Source organism: Phytophthora parasitica (genome assembly GCF_000247585.1).
Source record: "Phytophthora parasitica INRA-310 unplaced genomic scaffold supercont2.39, whole genome shotgun sequence".
Taxonomy (NCBI): domain Eukaryota; phylum Oomycota; class Peronosporomycetes; order Peronosporales; family Peronosporaceae; genus Phytophthora; species Phytophthora nicotianae.
In genome coordinates, this window is record NW_008649025.1 from 30,157 (window position 1) to 50,672 (window position 20,516).

A 20,516-nucleotide genomic window follows, 5' to 3' on the forward strand; every position below is an offset into this window, starting at 1 on the left:
CACCACCACTCTCTCCGATGTTCAAATCTACCCCGGACAAGAACAGCTTCCTTCACCCAGTCTCACCATCTAACGGACAGCGAGATCCATCGCCCGGCGCTAATCGTTTATAAAGATCACATTGCAACGGCACACAGGCCGTACCAACGTTCAGTGTGTAAAATGATGCCAAGTCTCTAATCTCTTTGCCACGCCATCCTCGTTGCAGCGGCGAAGATATGCGTCATTAACGGCACCAACCTGACCAGGTAGCTCGGTATGACTGTCACTCATAACACAAATTTTCGGAGCGATGCACACTCCCGCGCAGCAGGACGACACTGCTGACCAGTCCGGGCTACATCATCCACATCGTGTTGCCGCTATTCCAGGTGGTCAGTCCATACCGACACAACGGCCGATATCGGCGCTCAGCGGTCGTGGCTGCGCCACCAGAATATCACCAACAAATCGACCAGTTTGCGGAACGCCCGAACAATCATTCCGTACTTGTACGCAACAGTCCCGGCGAACTGCCATTTGTCGGCGGCGGCTACGACTTTGTCCCGATTCACCAGTGTCCACTCGACATATCCCGCATTGACAGCAATGTTTTCTTCGTCACTCGACCGTATCCAGCCGCAAGACACTCCGCTCGGACTGACAAAAGATGTGGGTGCACGACCACTGCTGATCTACCAACGAAATAATGATAACAAGTACATGCGTGAATATCGCCATGTGTTGTGTCTGCGATTCAAGTAACTGCTCTGCGGGCAGCGAATGCGGAAATCGCTTCAAGCCACAATTTCGCCTTGATTTGGTCAAGACTCGCGTCACGCTTGGGGTCGTCTGTGCGGAGTAATTCCAAAAGGTGATTTTGTCATCGAGTACGATGTCGAAGTCCTTCTCGCCGGCGATACCAACAATCGCCACGACAGACGCTATCAGGCTCGAATGAAGAGCAAGCCGTACCGGGAAAATAAAATGGAACTAGTCATCGATGCACGCGCATACGGCAACGAGAGTGGTTTCGTTAATCACTCCCGCCATCTGAATTGCGATCTTTACGACTACAACTGGACCAACACGTCGTGTATGGGTACTTCGCATTACGTGGTATCCCACCCTTACAAGAGCTGACGTTCCGCTACCGCAACCATAGCTAAAGTTTATTTCGCTGCCAAACTGCGTTTCCAACTAAATAAAACCGTAGTTTTCACCGCGCCATGTTCCCCTGGCAAGTGACACAACCAAACGGAGATAGGTCCCAATTAGCCGGCCGCACTTGTGTATGGATCACCACGCTGCAATTATGACGGTTCTTTATTTTATATCCCATCTATCATAAAAATAAATTTCGTCCTTCTCATTTCTCCATCCGTTTAGCAAAGCATATATAGCATCAACTATCATAAACCACGTTATTTCCGAGGTTCTGACATAGTTATCGTGTCATTCATTGGGCTTACCGCGCGCCGACCTACATTTCGTGCTCGCCAAACACAACTTCATGTACTCCTTAGCACCACCTCCCCACAATGTCAACGTTAGCACGCACAGCCCGTCCTTGTCGTTGTGCCGTACTTGCATCGTGCGCCTGGGGGATTCTACCGCCATATTTACCCCTCATTGGCGTTATGCCGTGCTTGCTTTGGGCTACGCATACTTGTGGCCGTCGGCGACCACTTGAGGGATTTCTAAAGTCTTTTGTATGATTGCATATCTGTCAGTATGCACGAACACAAATGTCGAAAAAGCACTTACGGGATGCCTCGCTATTGGTCTAAATTGCATCGGGTTGTTCAAATATTTATACAACTTCGACGGCTCCGTGGAAGTTCGTCTAAGTATATGCTAAAGAGGCGCGAACGGTACCTTCAATTATTTTTTTTCAGCCCTAGTCTGTAAAACGGGGGGGGGGGGGCTACTTTATCACTAATAGAAACTAAAGATTCATATTTTTAGTTTTAGGCATTGACCCGTATGTTGTACTTTATCTTGATTTCACCAGCAAACTTTGTAGCCAAGTGTATAAAACCGTCGAGACTTAAAAAAACTTCAACGTGCCACTTCGAAATGTTCTCGCTGTTGATCTCTCAGCTAAAGGCTGAGGTAACTTCTGGATTAAAATCCAGAGAAGCTAACCTTCGGTTGTTGGGTATCAATGGCAAGGGCATCCCTGCGCTAGAAAATACTTCCAAGTCGCCAGAATAAGGCATTTACTCAACCGAATGATCACCACACGCACGGCGTATCCAGCGTACCACATATGACACGGGATACTTTAACATGAAATGACAGCGGACTTGTTCAGACCCACGGTCTGCTCGGGACGTGACTTGATATCCAGAGTCGCAATCTAGCGGGTTGCATGCCTTTTGATGCGCTTGAAACCACTCAACTACGTCCGAGTGGTTATGCGCGTCTGCGATTTCAAGGGCCGCTTGACTGTCCATATCACCGCTTTGCTCCTTGCCCCCTCGTTGCGTGCAGCCACCACACGACTTCCAGGTGGCCACTGCTTGCTGCAACACAAAGAGCGCGGCCCGCGTCCCCCTCAATCCTGTTGTTGTGCAGCCATTGAACGGTATCCAAATGACCAGCATCAGCAGCCCAGTCATCTTGCTCTTGTTGTACATCCTTCTCGCCGGTGTATGTGGAACCACTGCACCAAACGCAGATTTCCAGCTGCAGCAGCCCAGTCCATCGCACCTCTTGAGCATCCTTCGCTGCGGTTTGCGTGAAGCCATTGCACCATTGCCCAGTCGCGATTCCTTACGGCGTTATCCATGGCGTGTACGGTACAACCCTCACTTCTGTTCTCATGGAGCCACAGCACCACGTCGAGGTGGCCACACAGGGCTGCGCCGTTCATGACGGACGGTCTCCATTCGCATCGATTGGAGTGAAACTTGGTAAGCCAACGCAGCACATGCACGTGGCCGCAGGTGTATCACGGCTCCTGGTCCAGAAAACGAGTTCATAACGCCGTCGATGAGTCGAACTACGTGGTCTAACACTCAAACCACGGAACCCGAGACCTTCGCGACAGACCAAGTAAGGTGCGGTCAGCACGGGGCTGGGATGCGACAAACAAAAGCGTTCGAACCAAATCATCAGTACTGGCTTCCAGCCATATTTATTACAGTGATGTCGATCACACGGTTTGTTCCATAAAATGGTTAGTTGTCTGATTGTTCCAACGCGTTGGAACGGTTCTTACGTGTCTACGTTGCATGCTCATGCAACGATCACATGGAGACACGTGGCGATTCCCCGCCACGTGGCCACCACGGTGGCGGATCTGCCAAGTAAATAAGCTCAATTTTACTGGTGAAACCACTCACAATTGAATTCATCCCAAGATCACCAAGTATCCCTCCAAGTGCCACAAGCCACGCCGACATTACAATCATGCCAACGCCACCATCTTCCGCTCGCACCATTTTGAAGCTATCGATCGGAGCTGCAACAAGTCGAACAAGTTCCACCAGTGTCGTCTTTGCCTGGCCGCGGCCCGACCTGCCTTAAGAGTAGGAGCTAGCTCCGTACTCGTTGAAGACATTCGAGCACGAAAGGAAATTTTTGAAGCCCATCTCGAGGACTGCCGCCACGGTCCAAGCTGGGCAAAACCGAGCTCACAAGAATTTCGACCGTACAGTCGACATGATGACGAGCGTGAATTGTCATCGTTGCCGCCTGGAGAACAATCCCAGATCCCCGACTACTTCTCTCAGCGCTTTGATCCCGGCATGACCGAGGAGCTCGAGAGACTCCTTGTGGAGTTTCAAGCTGACAATAGACTCCCCGACTTGTTTATCTCCCGCCCCTCTACGAGGAACCTATTTGCATTTTTGAACGCATTAAGTGTAGCTTCGTCACCATCTCGCCAAGTGCTTGGTGGTCGTATTATCGACAGGTGTGCGAAGACTGCATTCGAAGACGACAAAAGCATTATACGCCGGGCGCAGTTTCTAACAGAAGCAAAGGTCAACTTTCTCTCGGACGTCTGGATGAACATTGCGAGGATGCACCTGCTTGGTTGCCAGATATCCCTATATGGTGCAGTGTGTGCAATCGGTCTATTTCCAACCAGCGATCGTCATGATGGAGTGGCCATCGCGGAACACATGGAAAAGGTCATGCTCCAACTCGAAAGCAATGGGTGGTCAATTGGAGCGGTCGTAACTGATGACGCAGGCCAGTGTGCACGGGCTCGCCGTATCCTAGCTCTACGCTGGCCAAAGGTGATTTTCCTGCGATGCTTTGCTCACTCCATCAATAACTTGGTGAAGGGGGTACTTCAAACAACATTTCGGGATGTCGCTGCTCAAGCATCAGCTGTGGTAAACTGCCTCAATGGGTCATCCTCGAAGTGGCTGGTGAGGGTGAAAAAGCAATGGTGGAGACGTATGGGAAGAAAGGGGATTGGAGCCTTCTGCCTCTGTGTGATACAAGGTGGAACTCAATGCAAGGCTGCTTTGCGTCATTATTACGTGTTCGAACGGCCCTTCGCCAATTTATGGCCGACAACTGGGACGATGACGAATTCCCCGACGCCTTGGTTGTGTTAGATGATCCAGAGTTCTGGTCATGTTTGGAGGAAGCCGAGCAATTGGTGAGACCTCTTTGTTTGGCATCATTCATGCTTCAGCACGACAACAACACTCTCAGCGACGTCACATTTTGCTTTCAACAGCTCTTCGACGCCTTCTCAACTTCATCGTATAGCGAAACTCTAACGGGGTTGCTGGAGAAACGCTGGGCCGACTGTGAACAACCATTGTTCATGCTTGCTTTCGCTTTGGATGTGAAAAGGCTGGAGGTGTTGAATCAGCTACCCGCGAGGGTAGTGGACGAACTTACAAACTTTGCACTGCTCTACTACCGTAAGTTGTTTGACAAGGATGCTCCGTCGATCAAGGGGGAGATGTCCGAGTGGATCAACGGGAAATACATTTCAAGTGGCAAGTGCACTAAAGACTTTGAAGGCTTAGAGACGCCGCCTCTCGCCGCATTCTGGCAAGTTGCTAAAGGTACCAAGATGCGTCATGGTCGAAACTTCGCGCTGTGTGAACTTGCACTGTCGATATTTGCGATGGGGGTGAATACTGCTACGTGTGAGCGATATTTTTCAGAGCTAGCGCTGATTCACACCGCTCGCCGAAACAGACTCGCTGCTGAAAAAGCTAGAAAATTGCTGCTATTCGACGACAAGTACGGGAACGCGAGTTTCGGGGAAGAAAGCCGATGGAGCCGAAAAAGCGGATCGTAAACCCTAATGAATTGACTAAAGCAGTGGTGTTTGGAACACCAGTACGTGCGCGTCGTAGCAGACCACGTAATGAATCACCCCTCTATTCGGATACTGAGGGTGAATCTGCGGCGTCTGATGTGTGATCTGTGACGGAAATCAACTCACTACAATTGGCACAACCGTCGAGTCCAACCAGCACTGTTAAAGAGACCGGAGACAAATTTGATTTGAGCGCTAACGCTGACGAACAGCACGACGACGATGCCGGCGAGGGGCGCGATCCCCTAGAGAATTGGGTGGAGGTATTCCAAGAGCTGCTTGACGCTGACGATTCGAATGCAGTACATGCATCGGAGCTGGAGCCTCCCGATGACCACTTTGAACCGCTGGGCGAGTATCGGAATCCGCCATTTCCTTTACACAACGATTTGAAGTTCCCCCAAGAGCGTCGCCTCCCAGGAATGCGAGGCTATAAGATCCCACTTGCTGAACTATTCGGAGTGAACGCGACCGACCGCAGGCTCTCGATCGACTCCAACTACAGCTCCGTTGCGTTCTTCTAGAGCAGCAATCAGTTTTGAAGGGTGTTCACCTTTACTAAAACCAAGTGTAGAAAATTGGGCAGATATCGCGAAGAAACCGTTGAAACAAACAAAAAAAAAACGGCAGATTGCTTCATCGTTTGTTCTGTTTGATCCGATCGCACGGATCGGCATCACTGTTTATTACTCAACGACAACGAACTTGTAGAAGTTTCGATGCGATGAAATGTCGCTTGCCATCCCGGCCAATCAGATCTCTCGAAATATATTTTCCATTCCCATTTAAGACGTGGGACGTCTTCGTTATCGTGCGTAGCTTTCATCTAAAAGTTGTTTGAGACTGCTCCCATTTTATAAAATGGCTTTTTCAATAAAAAGTACTTTGTATAGAAAAGTGCGCATTGGTTTCGGCCCACTTTTGATCTTTTTTTTATTATGGTTGGCCATAAACTATGAGCAGTCAAGGCAAGAACTTTTTTTCAGGAAAAGTGCTTAATGACGTTTTCAGAAAATTTTTGAAAGAAATAGCGAAGTTCAACTACTACCTCCGTTCGGAAAATATCTTCGTAGCAACAAAGGAGTACTCGCCTACGGAGAAATTGCGCAAGCCGCGGAGGAGTTTGGCTTTCATCGCTCTGCTGTTTCGCGAATATGGAAGCGAGGCAGTGCCGCATTGGGGACAGGTGTGGCTGCTGACGTCAAGTCACACAAGCATGAGCGAGGGAGGAAGAAGGTGGACCGCGTCTCGATCTGTAATCGCATCGCCCAATCAGCCAGCGCAAAGTTCCGACCTCAACTGCCTGGATTTAGGGCTGTTCGCCAGCATTCAGTCTGTGCAGTCGCGCACAACATCTCGCACAATTCAAGACATAATCCAGGAGGTTGAGCATGCGTACGAAATCATGACTGCAGAAACGCTGAACAAGACATTCTGGACGCTACAGCTGGTCATGAAGGAGATCATGAATTGTGAAGGCCGCAACGACTACAAATTGGCTCACTTTCACAAAGATAAGCTGATCCGAGCTGGAAAACTTCCAGCATCGTTGCAGTGCGATACTACAAGTTTCGGCCTTGCGCAGCAATCTATCCTGGCGCTCGCAGTTGCTTCGTGGATCGATCCGCCACTTCCGCAAGCTTCTACTCAGCCTTCTCCGCGCTCTCCCCCGCTCTCCCCGCCATCACCTACACATTTTGACCCATTTCTATACTTTTAATGCGGCGGAGCATGCACGCCTGCAGCGTACTACGATCTTTTAGTGTTTTTATTCTCGAGATCTTGTCGAAGTCGCCGCCACCTCTGAGCAGTTTATAATCCCCAAAAAAACGAGGCGGAGCGCTGCAACTTTTTTTTTAGATCGTGCGATATTTTCCGAACGGAGGTAGTATTCACTTCACGATGTGTCACACACCAAAATGGAGAGAGAGAGAGAGAGAGAGAGAGAGAGAGAGAGAGAGAAGCAAAAACGCGATCCAAGTCTAATTTTTAATCCGTTGCGTGCGGCATCCACAACATTTACACCACGGAGTACGCTGAAATCTCCTTGGACACATCAGCAACAACGATCAGGTTCTGCTGGCCTGTGGTGGCGATGGCATTGGGACTATTAGTCAGTGCAAACTCCATGACCACGAATGGATTTGGCGCCATGGGGTCGATATCGTTGAGGGCGTCGGAAGCGTCTAGTGAGAGCGCTGCATGGTAGTCCCACATGCACACTTTCGCGTCGTTAGCGGTGGACACGAGGCGGTCGTCGGGGCTAAATGCAGGGAAGAGAACCTGGGAAACCATAGCGCCGTGGTGTTTTAGCCGGCGCACGATTTGCTTCGAGCCAAAGTTTACAACGGCAATACTGGAATCTCCCAGGCCAGCCGCAAAAGACTTTCCATTTGATGCGAACGCCAGTGAGTGCACCAGAGGCGGATTGAACAATTGCTGGGTGCCCGAGCCGGATTCTTCAACGGAAGCGCTGTTACCCAGTCCATTCACACCCGTATTGAGATCGATGCTAAACTTGACTCTACCGCGAGAAAAGTCCCAGAAGAGTAGCATGCCGTCCATTCCTCCAGAAATCAGGTCCCACGGAGCGTTGGGGCGGAAGGGTGCGGTGCTACAAATGTTGGTGTGCTGGCCTCGCAGTGTCTTGAACAGGCAATGGCTCTCGAGGTCGTATACACAGATATCACCAGTGTCATCGGGTGCCGATAAGAACTTGCCGTGCTTGCCCGGGTGTCGCGATAGCACGTTGATCTCGTCTTCGTTGTGTTGGAACACTTCACGGTCCGCGCAGTTCACGATCAGCGCCGGTTGCCGCATGTCAAACGTGAGCACCTTGTTGCCAGCCGCTACGTAGATGTACGCGCTTTCTGCACCTTCTGAGGTCTTGCCAAAGGCCAGCGAGTTGACAGCACTCTCGTCCATGTTATCCGTGCCGAGCGCTTTCTTCACATTGAAACACTTAGTCACTCGCGCAGTGCGAACATCCCACAACCGGCACGTGCCGTCATCGCCTCCGGACGCCAATACATTAGGGTGCACGTCCTCCTCGCATAGCAGCGTGTTCACTGAGTCGCGGTGGCCCTTGAACGTTAACAACCGAGTTGGCGCTGCCATGACCTATCGTCTTGATCAAACTAGGAAATGGGAAACAATGGCCATTGGGACAAATGAGTTTTGGCCAATAAGGTGTAAGAAGACTGATGCTGACAGCGGACTCTGCGTGCTGACAGCGTGCCGCAGCGAAGCAGTTAACAGTGCAGGCGGCATTAATTTTAATATGTTATTTGCCACTCGAGCATCCCTATAGCTCGACACTTGACAGCACGAATAGCATTGGCAACGATCTTCCAGCGAATTACCAGCGGTAAAATAGGCTAGCTTGGTACAATGCACTACATTTTCCACCTTTCAACAGAGGAAATGTCAGCAACTCGATCTCGCTTTCATTTCACTGCTGGAAAGTTTGAGTCCAATGCGCATGGGTCTCCCTCCGCCTTTCAAATTGGCCAACCCACAGTCGGAGTCGAGATATTCTTGGCATGGAGACACTCGAGGACCTCCTTGTTATGTCGGTCGGTACCTGTGGTTGAGTAGGCAGTACACGATTACTCCACCGATTATTCGTCTTACCGACAAGATGAACACGTGATTTGCAAGCTCGCAGAGGCATGTAAGTGTATGCTGCGGTGGTCGACGCACTCATCACGCGGTGACGAATCGCACGGCTCTGGCGAGCATAGAGGTTTAACGGATTGTGTGACTGCAACTGTAGTCACGCGCACAGCAGCAGTCCCCTAGGTGGCACCGGACCGGTGTCCCCAAGTTGGGTCACCGAGTTGGAGTGCAGCTCCGGTTTGGCAAGTGAGCGCGCTCGCTCCGTTGGCGTCAGCTTTGAATTGATCAGCAAAGCAAAGCAAGCTGAAAGAGCTCTGTCGGGAAGCCCGATCTCGAGATCACAGGTTGAAGCTTTCCCGAAGTGCCTTGGGGGATTCTTATCCGCGTGTTTGTCAACCGTCTGCTTTAGGGCTAATGCCCCCCTCGTCTGGGCCAAGCGATCACCGCGCTCGGGAAAAAAACGTCTGCTGCAAGAGCACCAAGGCGGGAGCCGCAATGAGGTGGCGGGCGTGTGTGTGTTCGAGATGATGACACAACCGACAAAGCCTGTTTTGGTTTCTACAGTTCATGTGCCACTTCAAGGTTGCCTCCTACACTGTAGGCTACAGCCACACGATCGAACCCTGCTGCTTTCAGCGCATGTCCGCGGAGAGCTCGATCTTCCGCCCCATGACGGGCGTCGAGGACGACGAGTCGGGATTGTAAAATGCACAGGATGCCCCGCCGCGCACACGGCGTCGAAGTGGCGAAGATACTCACGCATTCGCTGTTTCAACAAAAGCGCCTCTGTCGCTGCCTCGCTCTATGTTAGTTACACGCAATGTAGCACAATTGCACCGAAGTCCATCATGGCGTCGTACGTCGCTAGCGTCGAGCTTGCTGCCGTCTGGGGCCCCAGTGGGGCGGGCGTCTATGCTTCGAGGCAAGTACACAAGTATCCGGGGATATTAATACTAGTATTATACATGTAGTCCATTATTGTACAGTCCAACTACTTCGAATGATATAGTTCGACGTCCTAAGAGAAAATCGACTTTGCTCTCTCCCTAGTTCGACGAGTTCGACGAGTTCGACGTTGTTAAGTCCAGTGTTGCATTGCGAAAACGCAACGTTAACGAAGTTGCTGTCTGCTACATGAACTTCTTAAGCACTGCTGTGCGTACTGCTCAGTGTTTGCTGCGTGTTGATGCCCCGGGCGGTGGCGATTGCGCCGCTGTTCAACGGCTATGAAGGCGGTCGCCACGGACTTCAAACCTGCCGCGTTGTGGCCGACGAGGCCCGATCCTGAAGATCGCAGCCAGTCCTTCGACCGGACAATGTTGAGCTGACCTTATGCAGGTTGTCCCGAGCGGCGAGCGCCTTTCGGTGACGTGCGTGTCCAATATGGCGAAATCGCCTCGTTTTTGCTGGGATGAGAGTCACCAGAGTTGGCTGCCGTGGAGAAGAGCGGTCACTCAGATGCACCACATGGCAGCTCGGCCATCAGGATGACCGGCGCCGGCGTGGACAAGGCGTCTTCCTTCGGGATCCCGTGACTTAAACCTGCTGGGCTGCCACAGCGCGCTTTGCCATCCAGGTCAAGTGGTCCGGTGCCATAAGTTCGCACGAAATTCTGATTTGGTGCCGCAACACTGCCGATATGTATTTTGTTTTGTAGCAGACTGCTTCTATACAAACTATCTCTAAATTCGAGCTCGCTTGTGTCGGCAAGTTAGCGGGCTGAACAACGCAGATCAGATAAAATGACTGCAGGGATCGCCAATTACGACAGCGGAGTTTCGCAGCTTCAACACCTTTGGGGGAGGAAGATCAAAGTGCATGGCGGACTCATCGTACCGGAGTCGGCTGTGGAGACCCGCTTGCCATGTCTCGCTGAGCCAGCCTGTACGTGGATGAAGTTGCTGCCTAAATACAAATTGACTAAAATATCTGGCTACCAGACCTGTTGCTGGTTTTCCGATTATAGGATTGGCTGATATCTAAAACTTTGTGAGCTGTGACCAATCACACCTACAGAATCGTACTGTAGCGCGTTTTTGCGACCGGATTTCGTAACCGCCCGACCCCGCATAATCTGGCCGGGTTCATTCAGGTTGTGCAAAGTGAGGCCGTCTGGCCGATGGCTGGTCTGCGTCGCCAGAAGTGCAGTGGCAATCTTCACTTTCGGATTTCCCACAAGCAGAGCAAGCCGACGAGACAGAGAGACAGAGAGAGAGAGAGAGAGAGCGGAGTCCTCTCATTCTTCTTCAAGCCAAACACATTCAAACACAGAAGCCAATATGCACATGAAGGTGGCCATGGACAAACAGACGTCGCGGCGCCTCGTTAAGGTGACCAACTACGCGCTGGTGCAGGTGCTCAAGGCCACGGTCGCGCGACTGCGCAAGATCGAGATGGAGCTGGGCGACCTGGAGCTGGCACTCGAAGATGAGCAGGAGGAGATCGAGTCCTACAGTGATGATATTGACGACTGCCACGACCGCATCGAGGACATCGACGAGTTCGTGCGCGAACTCGAGGCTGGTAACGTACACACGGTGAGCGACGTCGCGGCCGCGCTAGCAGAGATGACTGAGGAGCGCCAGGAGGAGAAGAAACTGCTGAAGGTGCTGGGCGACGCGCGCGCGAGCCACGAGCAGCAGTTCGAGCGCCTTCAAAGCCAGTCCGCAGCACTCAAGTCGGAGCGTCTTCTGCTGACCAAGACTCGTTTCGAGATCTGTTGCCTCTTCCGCCGCAACGGCGTTTTCGACCTCGTGCGACGAAGGCTCGCAGTGTTCAACCCCAAGCTGATGTAAAGCGCTTGGAAGGGCGTGGCTCAATATTTATTAGCTATAGTACTATGAAAAATATTACCTCAATTCTGCCACACACACCGTCAAGACATGTTTTCTGTATTGTATGTAGCGTACCATCATCTTTGCTCAAGAATCCTGGCAGGAACTTTGGCGCGGTCGGTATCAAGGCGTCGGTTCAGAGGTGGCTGGTCATCGACTGCGTTGCTGCAGCTGCGCGGGCTTCACTCTCGGTGCGCCATCGCGTGCTTGCGTCTCCAAATCGAGAGATCTTCCGCAGGATTGCGGGCGCGATATGCCGCTACAGTGCGAAACAAGGCACTTTACCCCGCCATAGTTTCGATGCGTTATCCCTTGAAGCTCGGTCTGCAGTGTGCGGCCAATCGCGCTTCGCGCCCGACGCGCGACTGGTGACTTCACATCGCTTGATACATCGATCCAGACTTGGGATGAGGTCGCGGATTTGGAGAGCAGAGACCTGTCGAATCATCACTTGGTGGTGTTTTCCGCCGCAGCTGTCGTCTTCCCGTCTCGCTCGTTGGCAGGATAGGCAGAGCGAAGAAGTTCTGATGGCAAGGCCGATTTGCCTAAGTCGAAGTTGACTCATAACGTCGGAAGAGTGGACCAGAGAGAGTGTTCCTGTACCCATGATGAAGGATCCAGGGACTGATTCGCGCCAAGCTGGCAGCACTGCAACTTGCACTGCTACCGGTTACGGGCCCGGTAGTGAGAACTCCTCGCATGGCAGCATCTTTCTGCATCCTCTTGGTGTCTATCGCGGCGGCGGGAAGCTTAGGCTTGACTCGGTTACTGAGTCGGTAGGGTGGAATTGGATTCGTCACGGTGCGTTCGTAAGCAAGCTTACGCGACGTTGGTCTGGGGGCCTTCCACCAGCACAAAGACTCGAATGCCTCGTATGCCTCCGCGACAGAGGCTCTGTCCACGATGCTTGTAACAAGCCTGTTGGGGGCAACAAGGCTAGCGTTCTTTTTAAAGAAACGATCTAGCGGCTAGCAGCTCCTTCGGTTGTCAATGAAACCACAATTATGCCTGCGCACCCTTCGAAACGATCCCTCAACCGACGGAGACCTCATAGCTTGCGCTCGGATTCAGCGTGCTATGACGACGGTCAACCTCATACCTCGGTACGCGTGCGATGCCCTACGCTATCTCCATATCTGCACCTCATTTACCTTTTGTGCCTGCCCACCAGCCATATCTTCGGGCTCAAGACAGATGTCCACTCTAATGTAGCTTTCGTCGACGACCAGACTGTGGCGTATCCTGCCGGTCACCACATTATCGTGTGCTCCCTAGACGACAAACGCCAGAAATTTATCGCCGGCACCGAAGCTTCCGAGGGCGTCACTGCTGCAGCTCTGGCTCCCAGTCGCCGCTTTCTTGCAGTTGCCGAGCGCAGCGAACGAGCGCTCGTGAGTATTTTCGACCTCAAGACGCTCAAAAAGCGCAAGGTGCTGAGCTCGGCCGATGCCCAGGCTCGGAGCTACGTCAGTATGGCCTTCAGTGCTGACAACCAACTGCTACTCACACAAGGAGGTGCCCCCGACTGGATGCTGACGTGCTGGAACTGGTCTAAAGGCAAACCTGTGGCTAGTGTTAAGGCTCCTATGCATGTCATGGCACCTCATGCATCTCCAAGCTCGGCCATGTTGGCGCTAGCAGGCCAGTCAACGCAACATACCATTAGTGGTAGCATGGCTCACTTGAGCTCATCGCCTTCAGATGCCAATTTGATGGCGTCTAGCTCAAACAACTCCGGAGGTGTTGCAACCACGTCTTCCCCACCCCAAGTATCTGCGTGCTCATTTAGCGACGTGGATGCTGGGTTGGTGTGCGTTACGGGTGTGGGGCTGATTCGCTTCTTCAGAGTGCTCGAGACAGCGTTCCGCCCGTTGCCCAGTCCTCGAATGGAGAGTCACATTTTCCTCGCACACGCATGGCTCAAGCAACGTGATGACTATTTAGTCGCTGGATCTGCCGCAGGAGATCTCATGCTTTTCCATGGAGGAGAATTCGTAACTCGTCTCAGTGCATCTCCGGGGCCTGGCAGGGCTGTACACAGCTTGACAGCGACCACTAAAGGGCTCCTTTGTGGACTCAGTGATAACACTGTGGCCATGTTTGGGGTAGTCTTAAGTGACAGCGGAGACCATGTCGATTCATCCAGAGCGACGTCCGTTGAGGAAGAAGCAAGCCCAACACCAACGTCACAAGAAGATCATTTCCTCGAAGATGCGGCTAATATACTAACGCTGCAGCGACTCGTCCGAGTGGACACTGGAACAGGCTACGTCGCAACTATTGCTGTTAGTCCTAACGAAGACGTCATCGTCGTCACCACTTCCAACGCTCAACTACTCACGTTTCCCTATCAGATCCACGCCTCAGGAATGCATTCTGCTGTCCAAGCGGTGGTGGATGAGACCGCTAGTGGTAACTTAAGTGGAGCGACCGGTGTTGCAATGCCAGACACTGCGATAACTCAAAGCGAAGATGTCGAATACGTGATCACAAGTTTCCATCAACCGAGCGACCCGATCTCCGCTACTGGTGGAGGCAGCGGCGGTGGCATCCTGCACGTGACTGGTATGGACGTGTGTGTGCGCAAGCCGCTCCTCGTGACGTGCGGTTTGGATCGAACCGTTCGCGTCTGGAATTATATTGATCGCACCTGCGAGGTGGCCAAGCGCTTCAATGAAGAAGCTTTCAGTGTAGCCTGCCATCCTTCTGGATTGCATTTGCTGGTTGGCTTTGCAGACAAACTTCGCTTGCTGAATATCCTTATGGATGACATTCGTTCGTTCAAGGAACTCCCGGTGAAGGCTTGTCGTGAGTGCCAGTTCAGTACAGGAGGACATCTTTTCGCGGCAGTCAATGGTAATACCATTCAAGTATTCTCTCTTTTCACGGGCGAGTTAGTTGCTACTCTTCGAGGTCACAACGGAAAGGTGCGCAGTCTTTATTGGAATTCTGACGATTCCAACATTGTCTCGGCTGGACTTGACGGTGCGGTTTATCACTGGGATCTTGATGAGGCAAAGCGTGAGGCTGAGTTCGTACAAAAAGGCGTGTCCTACTATTCTGCACTTTGCAATCGCGAAGGTACCGCCATTTACGCAGTGGGAGGTGATCGTTTGCTTAAGGAGATTGAGGTCCCGTCATCTCAACTAACTAAGGAATTTCTGTGCGATTCCACTCTGGGTCAATTGGTGTTGTCTGGGTCACAACGGCTACTTTTTGGTGCAGGGGCAGAGCCTGATCGTCCAGGAGCAATAAGAGCTTTCAAATTTCCGCTAACAGGAGAGTCGACTGAGTTTCAATGCCTCAGTGCTCCTGTTACACGTTTGCGCGTTTCCTTTGATGACCAATTTCTCTTTGCCGCTGGTGAGGATGGCGCAGTATGCATCTTCGAAGTAAGAGACAAAGAAGGACGTCCGACACGAAGGGAGGGTGATATTTCTCTGTCGGCCTCATCAGTCGCAGCAGCAGCAATCAGCGGTGGCTATGCTGGCAGTTCATCGTACCATCATGAAGGTTTTGGAGGGCATGGAGGTAACATGGCATCGTTTTCTGAGGAGATTCTGGTGACGAAATCCGATCTAGAGGAGAAGAACACATTGATGTTGGAACTAAAGAACAAGGTGGATGAACTCATGCTTCACAACGAATACCAGCTGCGACTCAAGGACATGACTTACAACGAGAACCTGAAAGACCTTACGGAGAAGTTCACGCATGAAATTGAGCTGGAAAAGAACAAGTACGAACTCTTGAGAGAAGACAAGAATGACATCGAAATGGAGTACGAGGAGAAGATTAAGCAGTTGGAAGAACACCATTTGCAACAGATGCAGGAGACTGAGGCTACATTCCAACAGAAGATCATGAAGGAAGTTGAGCAATATCAAGAGGTGCTCACCCAGCGTGAGGCGCAGAGTCAACATTGGAAAAGTGAACAGCAACGCCTCGTGACCACGCACGATAAATATGTGGCCGATGTGACCGAAGACTTCGAGCAACGCTTGAATGAGGATCGTCAGCTGCGCATGCAAATGGAGGAGGAGAAGGAGGAATTGGGTCGTGAGTATCGTGAAACGGTGGCACAGGTCGAAGCGGACGTGGACGAAGAAATCGAGGCTCTCAAGAAAAAATACGAAGACAAGCTGCAGGCTGAGCGCGAGGCAACACTGCGATTCAAGGGTGAGAATGGCATTATGAAGAAAAAGTTTTCTGCGCTACAGAAGGATATCGAAGACCAGCGCGACCAAATCAAACTGTTGCTAGAGAAGGAAAAAGAAGTGATCGAAGCCATCAAACAATTGGAAAAAGAGATCCAAGCTCTCAAACGGGAGATTCGCGCACGTGATGAGACTATTGGTGAGAAGGAGAAGCGGATTTATGACCTGAAGAAGAAAAATCAAGAGCTAGAGAAGTTCAAGTTTGTACTGGACTACAAAATCAAGGAATTGAAGCGAGCAATTGAGCCGCGCGAAAACGAAATCGCAGATATGAAAACGCAGATCAAAGAGATGGACCAGGAACTAGAGCTATTCCACAAAAGCAATGCACAGCTCGACGTGCTTATTGGAGAGCAGCGTCAACGCATTAATTCACTTCAGAAATCCATTGCCGGCCACCGTCAAATTCTAAGCGACCAACAAACATCAATGCGACGCTTCCGCTGCGATCTTCACGAGTGTGTACGCCATCTCCAGTCACCCAAGGAGCTGGCACTCCAGGTAGCGCAACTCTACAACAAATACGTAACCACCGACGATGGCCCAGGCGGCTTTGGGTCAGCCAGCGTGGGTACAGGAGGAGAAGTAGAAGCTGAAATTCAGCTCGAGTATGCCCGACAGAAGCAGTACCTTGAAAAATCTGTCCATGTTCTCAAGCGCAAGTACGCGGCTGATGCTCAGGAACACCAGCGTGAGAACTTGCGAGCCACGTCCGATAACATGCTACTCATTCGCGAGATCAATGATCTCCGCAGTGCCCTCATTGCTGCTAAGAACAATCTCCAGATGGAACGGGCCACTTTGGCTACTACTGGTATGGGCGCTTCCGCAATGAACCAGGATAAATTCAACGGTAGCAAATCCTTAGCGGCAGCATTGGAAGCAGCAGACGGAGACCCCGATGTGCTCATTGCCAAACAGAGAACCGAAATTGAAGAGTTGCGTCGGGTAGTGAAAGCTCTTGAAGACAAACTGGCGGGTGGTGGGATGGCTGGCAACAGGTCTGGCGATGTTTTCCCGCCGATCGGACGTGCCGTGGATGGATAGGTTGCTATATGCACACAACACTGGTGGAATACACTCAGATACATGTAGTGAACTGGAATCAAGATTTTTGGTTGCTTCATTTGTTGGTGCACTTCAACTGCATTGGTATAATTCATAACGGCTAGAAAACATTAAAACACGTTCAAACTTTGGACCAGGCGATAGAAACGGACTGGTACATTAGAAACCGACGGGATGGCGACTTGTCACGCTGCAATTATCTTAGCTAGCGGCAATGAGTGACGACCCGTATGACTTTGAGATCGCAATACCTGCAGCCTCTAATAATGCCAAATCGACAAGCAAGCACCCTAGCACCACCGACAGCGGCGACGATGCAAGTGATGTCAGTGGCAGTCTAAGTAACATGAGCGGTATCAGCAGTGACAACGACGACAACGATAGCGATCGCAGCATACGCCAACGAACTGAGTCAAATTTGAAGCAGCCAGCAATGAGTACCAGCGATTTCAGAACTCCGACTCCTTCGTCTGGAAGTGCGCTGGATAGAGCCAAAAACTTCCTGTCGAAGTATTCAAGTGTAGCCGTGGGCGATTCTAATGGAACCAACACTCGAACCAGGTGAGTATCATTTTACACTATATGAGCTCGTTGTCTGAAAGTATTTTGCGTAGCTCAAGCAGGCGACACATAAGTCTAGACTCGGATGACGATGATGATTCCATCGTGGAATCGTCTGGTGGTGACACAGAACTCATCAGCGATAAGAACGCAGGCCCCTCAAGTGCTATGGCTAGCTCCAAAATCCAAGACAGCGAAGCATTTCAAACTTCCGAATTCATCCCTAAACGTGGCGAAACAGGGCCCAAGCATGTCGACGCGCTTCAAGATGTCGATCAAGGTGGAAGTAGCCAGAGCAGTGATTCTGCTCCTTTCTCAAGCGCAGCTCACGTGCCACCAACAAAACATATAGCACCAACTTCACAGCTTGATGAAAGCAGGAGTGAACTTGAAGACAACATCGAATCTTTTCACAGCGGTGCATCAGAGGAGCGATCAGGAATTCTTCCTGTCACTACGACGCCATCGACAATGCAACCGAGATCAGTGTACCACGAGGAGAGCACTGACGATTACAACGAGTCATTTCAGGAGGAGAGTCTTAGCCAAAGTAGAGTCGCTGACAACTACCTTCACGGTATTCAGCGAAGCCAAGTCACACCAACGTTTATATCGCCGAAATCAGGCCAATCGATTGTGTCCGAGAGTGAAGTTTATGAGGAAGATGCATTCGAGGAAGATTCAACGGTGGCAACAACAGTCGCCAGTGTGGTGACACCCCACCTAGTGGCTAACACCATCGCCGAGAAAACGTTTGACTACTCAATGGACTTCTCTGACGATGAAATCGGTGGACACGCGCCGCTCCAAATACAGACACCCCAGTCAGTAATGAGTGATCGGGACCAACGAGACCCAACGCCTGAAAGCTCCGAATCGAGACCGTTATCTGATAACGAAGAGCAGAGTGAATTTCTCCAATCGGATAGTTTTCATGAAGTTGGGCGTGAAGACAATGGAAATGGTATCGTCGATCCTAAAGATCAACTAACTGTAGAACAACCTGTGGGCGCTATCAGTGAGGGATCAGCATCAATAACAGAACAGATACCAGAGGGCAACTTATACCAAAACGAGCCCACCTGTCCGACAGACGATAGTATTGTCGGCAAGGAGAATGATAAACAAGTACCAAGCGACAATGTCGTTAGCATACCTCAAATTACAGTGGCGTCGATACAAAAAGTCAAGTCTCCGGAAGCGAGATATCCAGCGGACGACTTGACTGTAGCTCGACGAGCGCGCGTAACTATCATCAGAGCCATTGATCTGAATGAAGAACAGTGTGTGGAGATGAAGGACGCTTGCACCCAATTTACTGGGAACCATGCAGCAATTCAAGCAGATCTGATTCCCGATGGTATGCACAACTTGTTCGTTTCGACGCCGTCTGCGCCTGCTACAACGCCATCACATAGTCTTGGTCACGAAAACGAAGTGCCTCCGCGTGATACAGAGCCTGTTCCTCGCCAAAATGAGAAACAACCGCCGCCACCTCCTTCCATATCACAGCAGCTTGGATCCACAATGTACAGTCTGGACGCGCTTAAATTGCCAATTACGACTTCCACGTCCATATACAAGCAACAGCTACTTGCGCTACAGGAACAAATTATGCAGAAGAAGTGTGAGACTGAGCGGATTGTTCGCGACAGGATGACTTTCCAGTATTCATCACTGCGAGGCACGGAACGAGTAAGTTGAGCTTGATTCAACTTGATTAATCACCTATCTTTACTCTTTCATGCAGTTTTTCGCAGCTCGACGAACTCAAAAGCTGGAGCTATGGGAAGCTCTTATGCGGGTGGACCCAACGCTCGACGAACGGAAGGCTCGTGAAGTAGCCCGCCTTGCTCAAAGTGCAACGACTAATCAAGGCTTGCGGTGAAGATGTTGTCCGATAAACGTGGTGCAGAGCTGCTATAAAACTAAAAGTAAATGGTTAACGTCCATCAGCACTGCATCAGCATTTAACTGTTCACAGCGTAAGCTTCTATAGTCAAAATTATTTGCTGATGGAGGCAAGGAGGGATTTACCGGTAACTGAAGTACTCAGCCATAAGCGCATCCAGAAGTCTCTTGCTTGTTTTGCGCTGACCAGTTCCCAACTTCATTACCCTCGTTTCGACTGAAGCAGCCTGCAAACACAATCAGTTCGCCAGTAGACCTCGTCGAACACATATAACTTGTACGATATAAGGCTTCTATAGAAAAAGAAAAATGTTATTTTATGCGGGTACACCGGTAGCATTCAGGGCGAGCACTGCGACCACGTACTCAAGTAAACAACAAAGCACAATAGAAAACCGCGTGCCATTAAGCATAAATAAGCTTACAACAAACATGTTAATCAAGAGAATTACGTTCCAACTGGGTAGCAAAGGCGGATGCCCAGGAAGTAACGCAGAGAGTCAAAAGGCAACAAGCTGTCAAAGCTGGTGACAACGATCCTATTTTCAAATTCAAATCTCCAAATCAGCATACTTTAATCAAGTCAAAATGCCCGCGAAAAAAGCGTCCTCGAGGGGACTCGAACCCCCAATCCCCGCCTTCGGAGGGCGATGCCTTATCCATTAGGCCACGCGGACACACTTGCCTAATGTAAAAACATTATACACCAACTTGCTAATATTATTTATTAACTTACTAATAAATGATATAATCGCTCGCCTAGATACGTCGCGGTAGGTAAAGTAGAACGAACGTAAGGCCACATCAGTACGCCGTGCTCTCTTACCTGTTTTTTCTTGCACCAAGTACCGTACATGAATCTTATTTCAGCATTAGGTACAAAAGAGTTTTCGTCTTGCTAGCAACAGCTACTCCGAAGATGCCGCGCCGATCATTAGCAGGCCAATACGTATGAATGCAATGAGTTTATAGATATGGCTAAAGGCTAGATAGGCTGTTGATCACGTTTTCATTACGTTCTTTCGCGCG

The 20,516-nt window shown here is 50.7% G+C and overlaps 9 protein-coding genes and 1 non-coding gene across 10 annotated transcripts; 7 read left to right on the forward strand and 3 right to left on the reverse strand.

Annotated features, from left to right (window-relative positions):
- Window positions 1-410: 410 nt before the first annotated feature.
- Window positions 411-2,732, reverse strand: PPTG_14206 (hypothetical protein; the record flags this gene model as incomplete). Its single annotated transcript, XM_008910748.1, has 4 exons — window positions 411-674; window positions 1,268-1,286; window positions 1,606-1,679; window positions 2,247-2,732. The coding sequence occupies 4 exons, from the start codon at window positions 2,730-2,732 to the stop codon at window positions 411-413; spliced, it is 843 nt and encodes a 280-aa protein (XP_008908996.1).
- A 1,309-nt stretch (window positions 2,733-4,041) lies between these two features.
- On the forward strand, window positions 4,042-4,170 carry PPTG_23470 (hypothetical protein; the record flags this gene model as incomplete). The annotated part of the gene is made up of 1 exon (XM_008910749.1): window positions 4,042-4,170. The coding sequence occupies one exon, from the start codon at window positions 4,042-4,044 to the stop codon at window positions 4,168-4,170; it is 129 nt and encodes a 42-aa protein (XP_008908997.1).
- A 211-nt stretch (window positions 4,171-4,381) lies between these two features.
- PPTG_14207 (hypothetical protein) lies at window positions 4,382-5,257 on the forward strand (the record flags this gene model as incomplete). Its single annotated transcript, XM_008910750.1, has 1 exon — window positions 4,382-5,257. One exon carries the CDS (start codon window positions 4,382-4,384, stop codon window positions 5,255-5,257), a length of 876 nt encoding a protein of 291 aa, XP_008908998.1.
- Window positions 5,258-6,233: 976 nt separating this feature from the next.
- Window positions 6,234-6,998, forward strand: PPTG_14208 (hypothetical protein; the record flags this gene model as incomplete). The annotated part of the gene is made up of 1 exon (XM_008910751.1): window positions 6,234-6,998. One exon carries the CDS (start codon window positions 6,234-6,236, stop codon window positions 6,996-6,998), a length of 765 nt encoding a protein of 254 aa, XP_008908999.1.
- Window positions 6,999-7,232: 234 nt separating this feature from the next.
- PPTG_14209 (hypothetical protein) lies at window positions 7,233-8,417 on the reverse strand. Its single transcript, XM_008910752.1, has one exon. It carries the CDS (start codon window positions 8,393-8,395, stop codon window positions 7,298-7,300), a length of 1,098 nt encoding a protein of 365 aa, XP_008909000.1. The 5' UTR covers window positions 8,396-8,417; the 3' UTR covers window positions 7,233-7,297.
- Window positions 8,418-10,082: 1,665 nt separating this feature from the next.
- Window positions 10,083-10,184, forward strand: PPTG_23471 (hypothetical protein; the record flags this gene model as incomplete). Its single annotated transcript, XM_008910753.1, has 1 exon — window positions 10,083-10,184. One exon carries the CDS (start codon window positions 10,083-10,085, stop codon window positions 10,182-10,184), a length of 102 nt encoding a protein of 33 aa, XP_008909001.1.
- Window positions 10,185-10,991: 807 nt separating this feature from the next.
- PPTG_14210 (hypothetical protein) lies at window positions 10,992-11,769 on the forward strand. The gene has a single exon (XM_008910754.1). The coding sequence runs from the start codon at window positions 11,176-11,178 to the stop codon at window positions 11,689-11,691; it is 516 nt and encodes a 171-aa protein (XP_008909002.1). The 5' UTR covers window positions 10,992-11,175; the 3' UTR covers window positions 11,692-11,769.
- Window positions 11,770-12,734: 965 nt separating this feature from the next.
- On the forward strand, window positions 12,735-16,994 carry PPTG_14211 (hypothetical protein; the record flags this gene model as incomplete). The annotated part of the gene is made up of 1 exon (XM_008910755.1): window positions 12,735-16,994. One exon carries the CDS (start codon window positions 12,735-12,737, stop codon window positions 16,992-16,994), a length of 4,260 nt encoding a protein of 1,419 aa, XP_008909003.1.
- Window positions 16,995-17,229: 235 nt separating this feature from the next.
- Window positions 17,230-19,464, forward strand: PPTG_14212 (hypothetical protein; the record flags this gene model as incomplete). The annotated part of the gene is made up of 3 exons (XM_008910756.1): window positions 17,230-17,576; window positions 17,630-19,271; window positions 19,327-19,464. The coding sequence occupies 3 exons, from the start codon at window positions 17,230-17,232 to the stop codon at window positions 19,462-19,464; spliced, it is 2,127 nt and encodes a 708-aa protein (XP_008909004.1).
- Window positions 19,465-20,091: 627 nt separating this feature from the next.
- PPTG_20563 lies at window positions 20,092-20,164 on the reverse strand. The gene has a single exon. It is a non-coding gene; the product is annotated as a tRNA-Arg (tRNA).
- Between the last annotated feature and the right edge of the window lie 352 nt (window positions 20,165-20,516).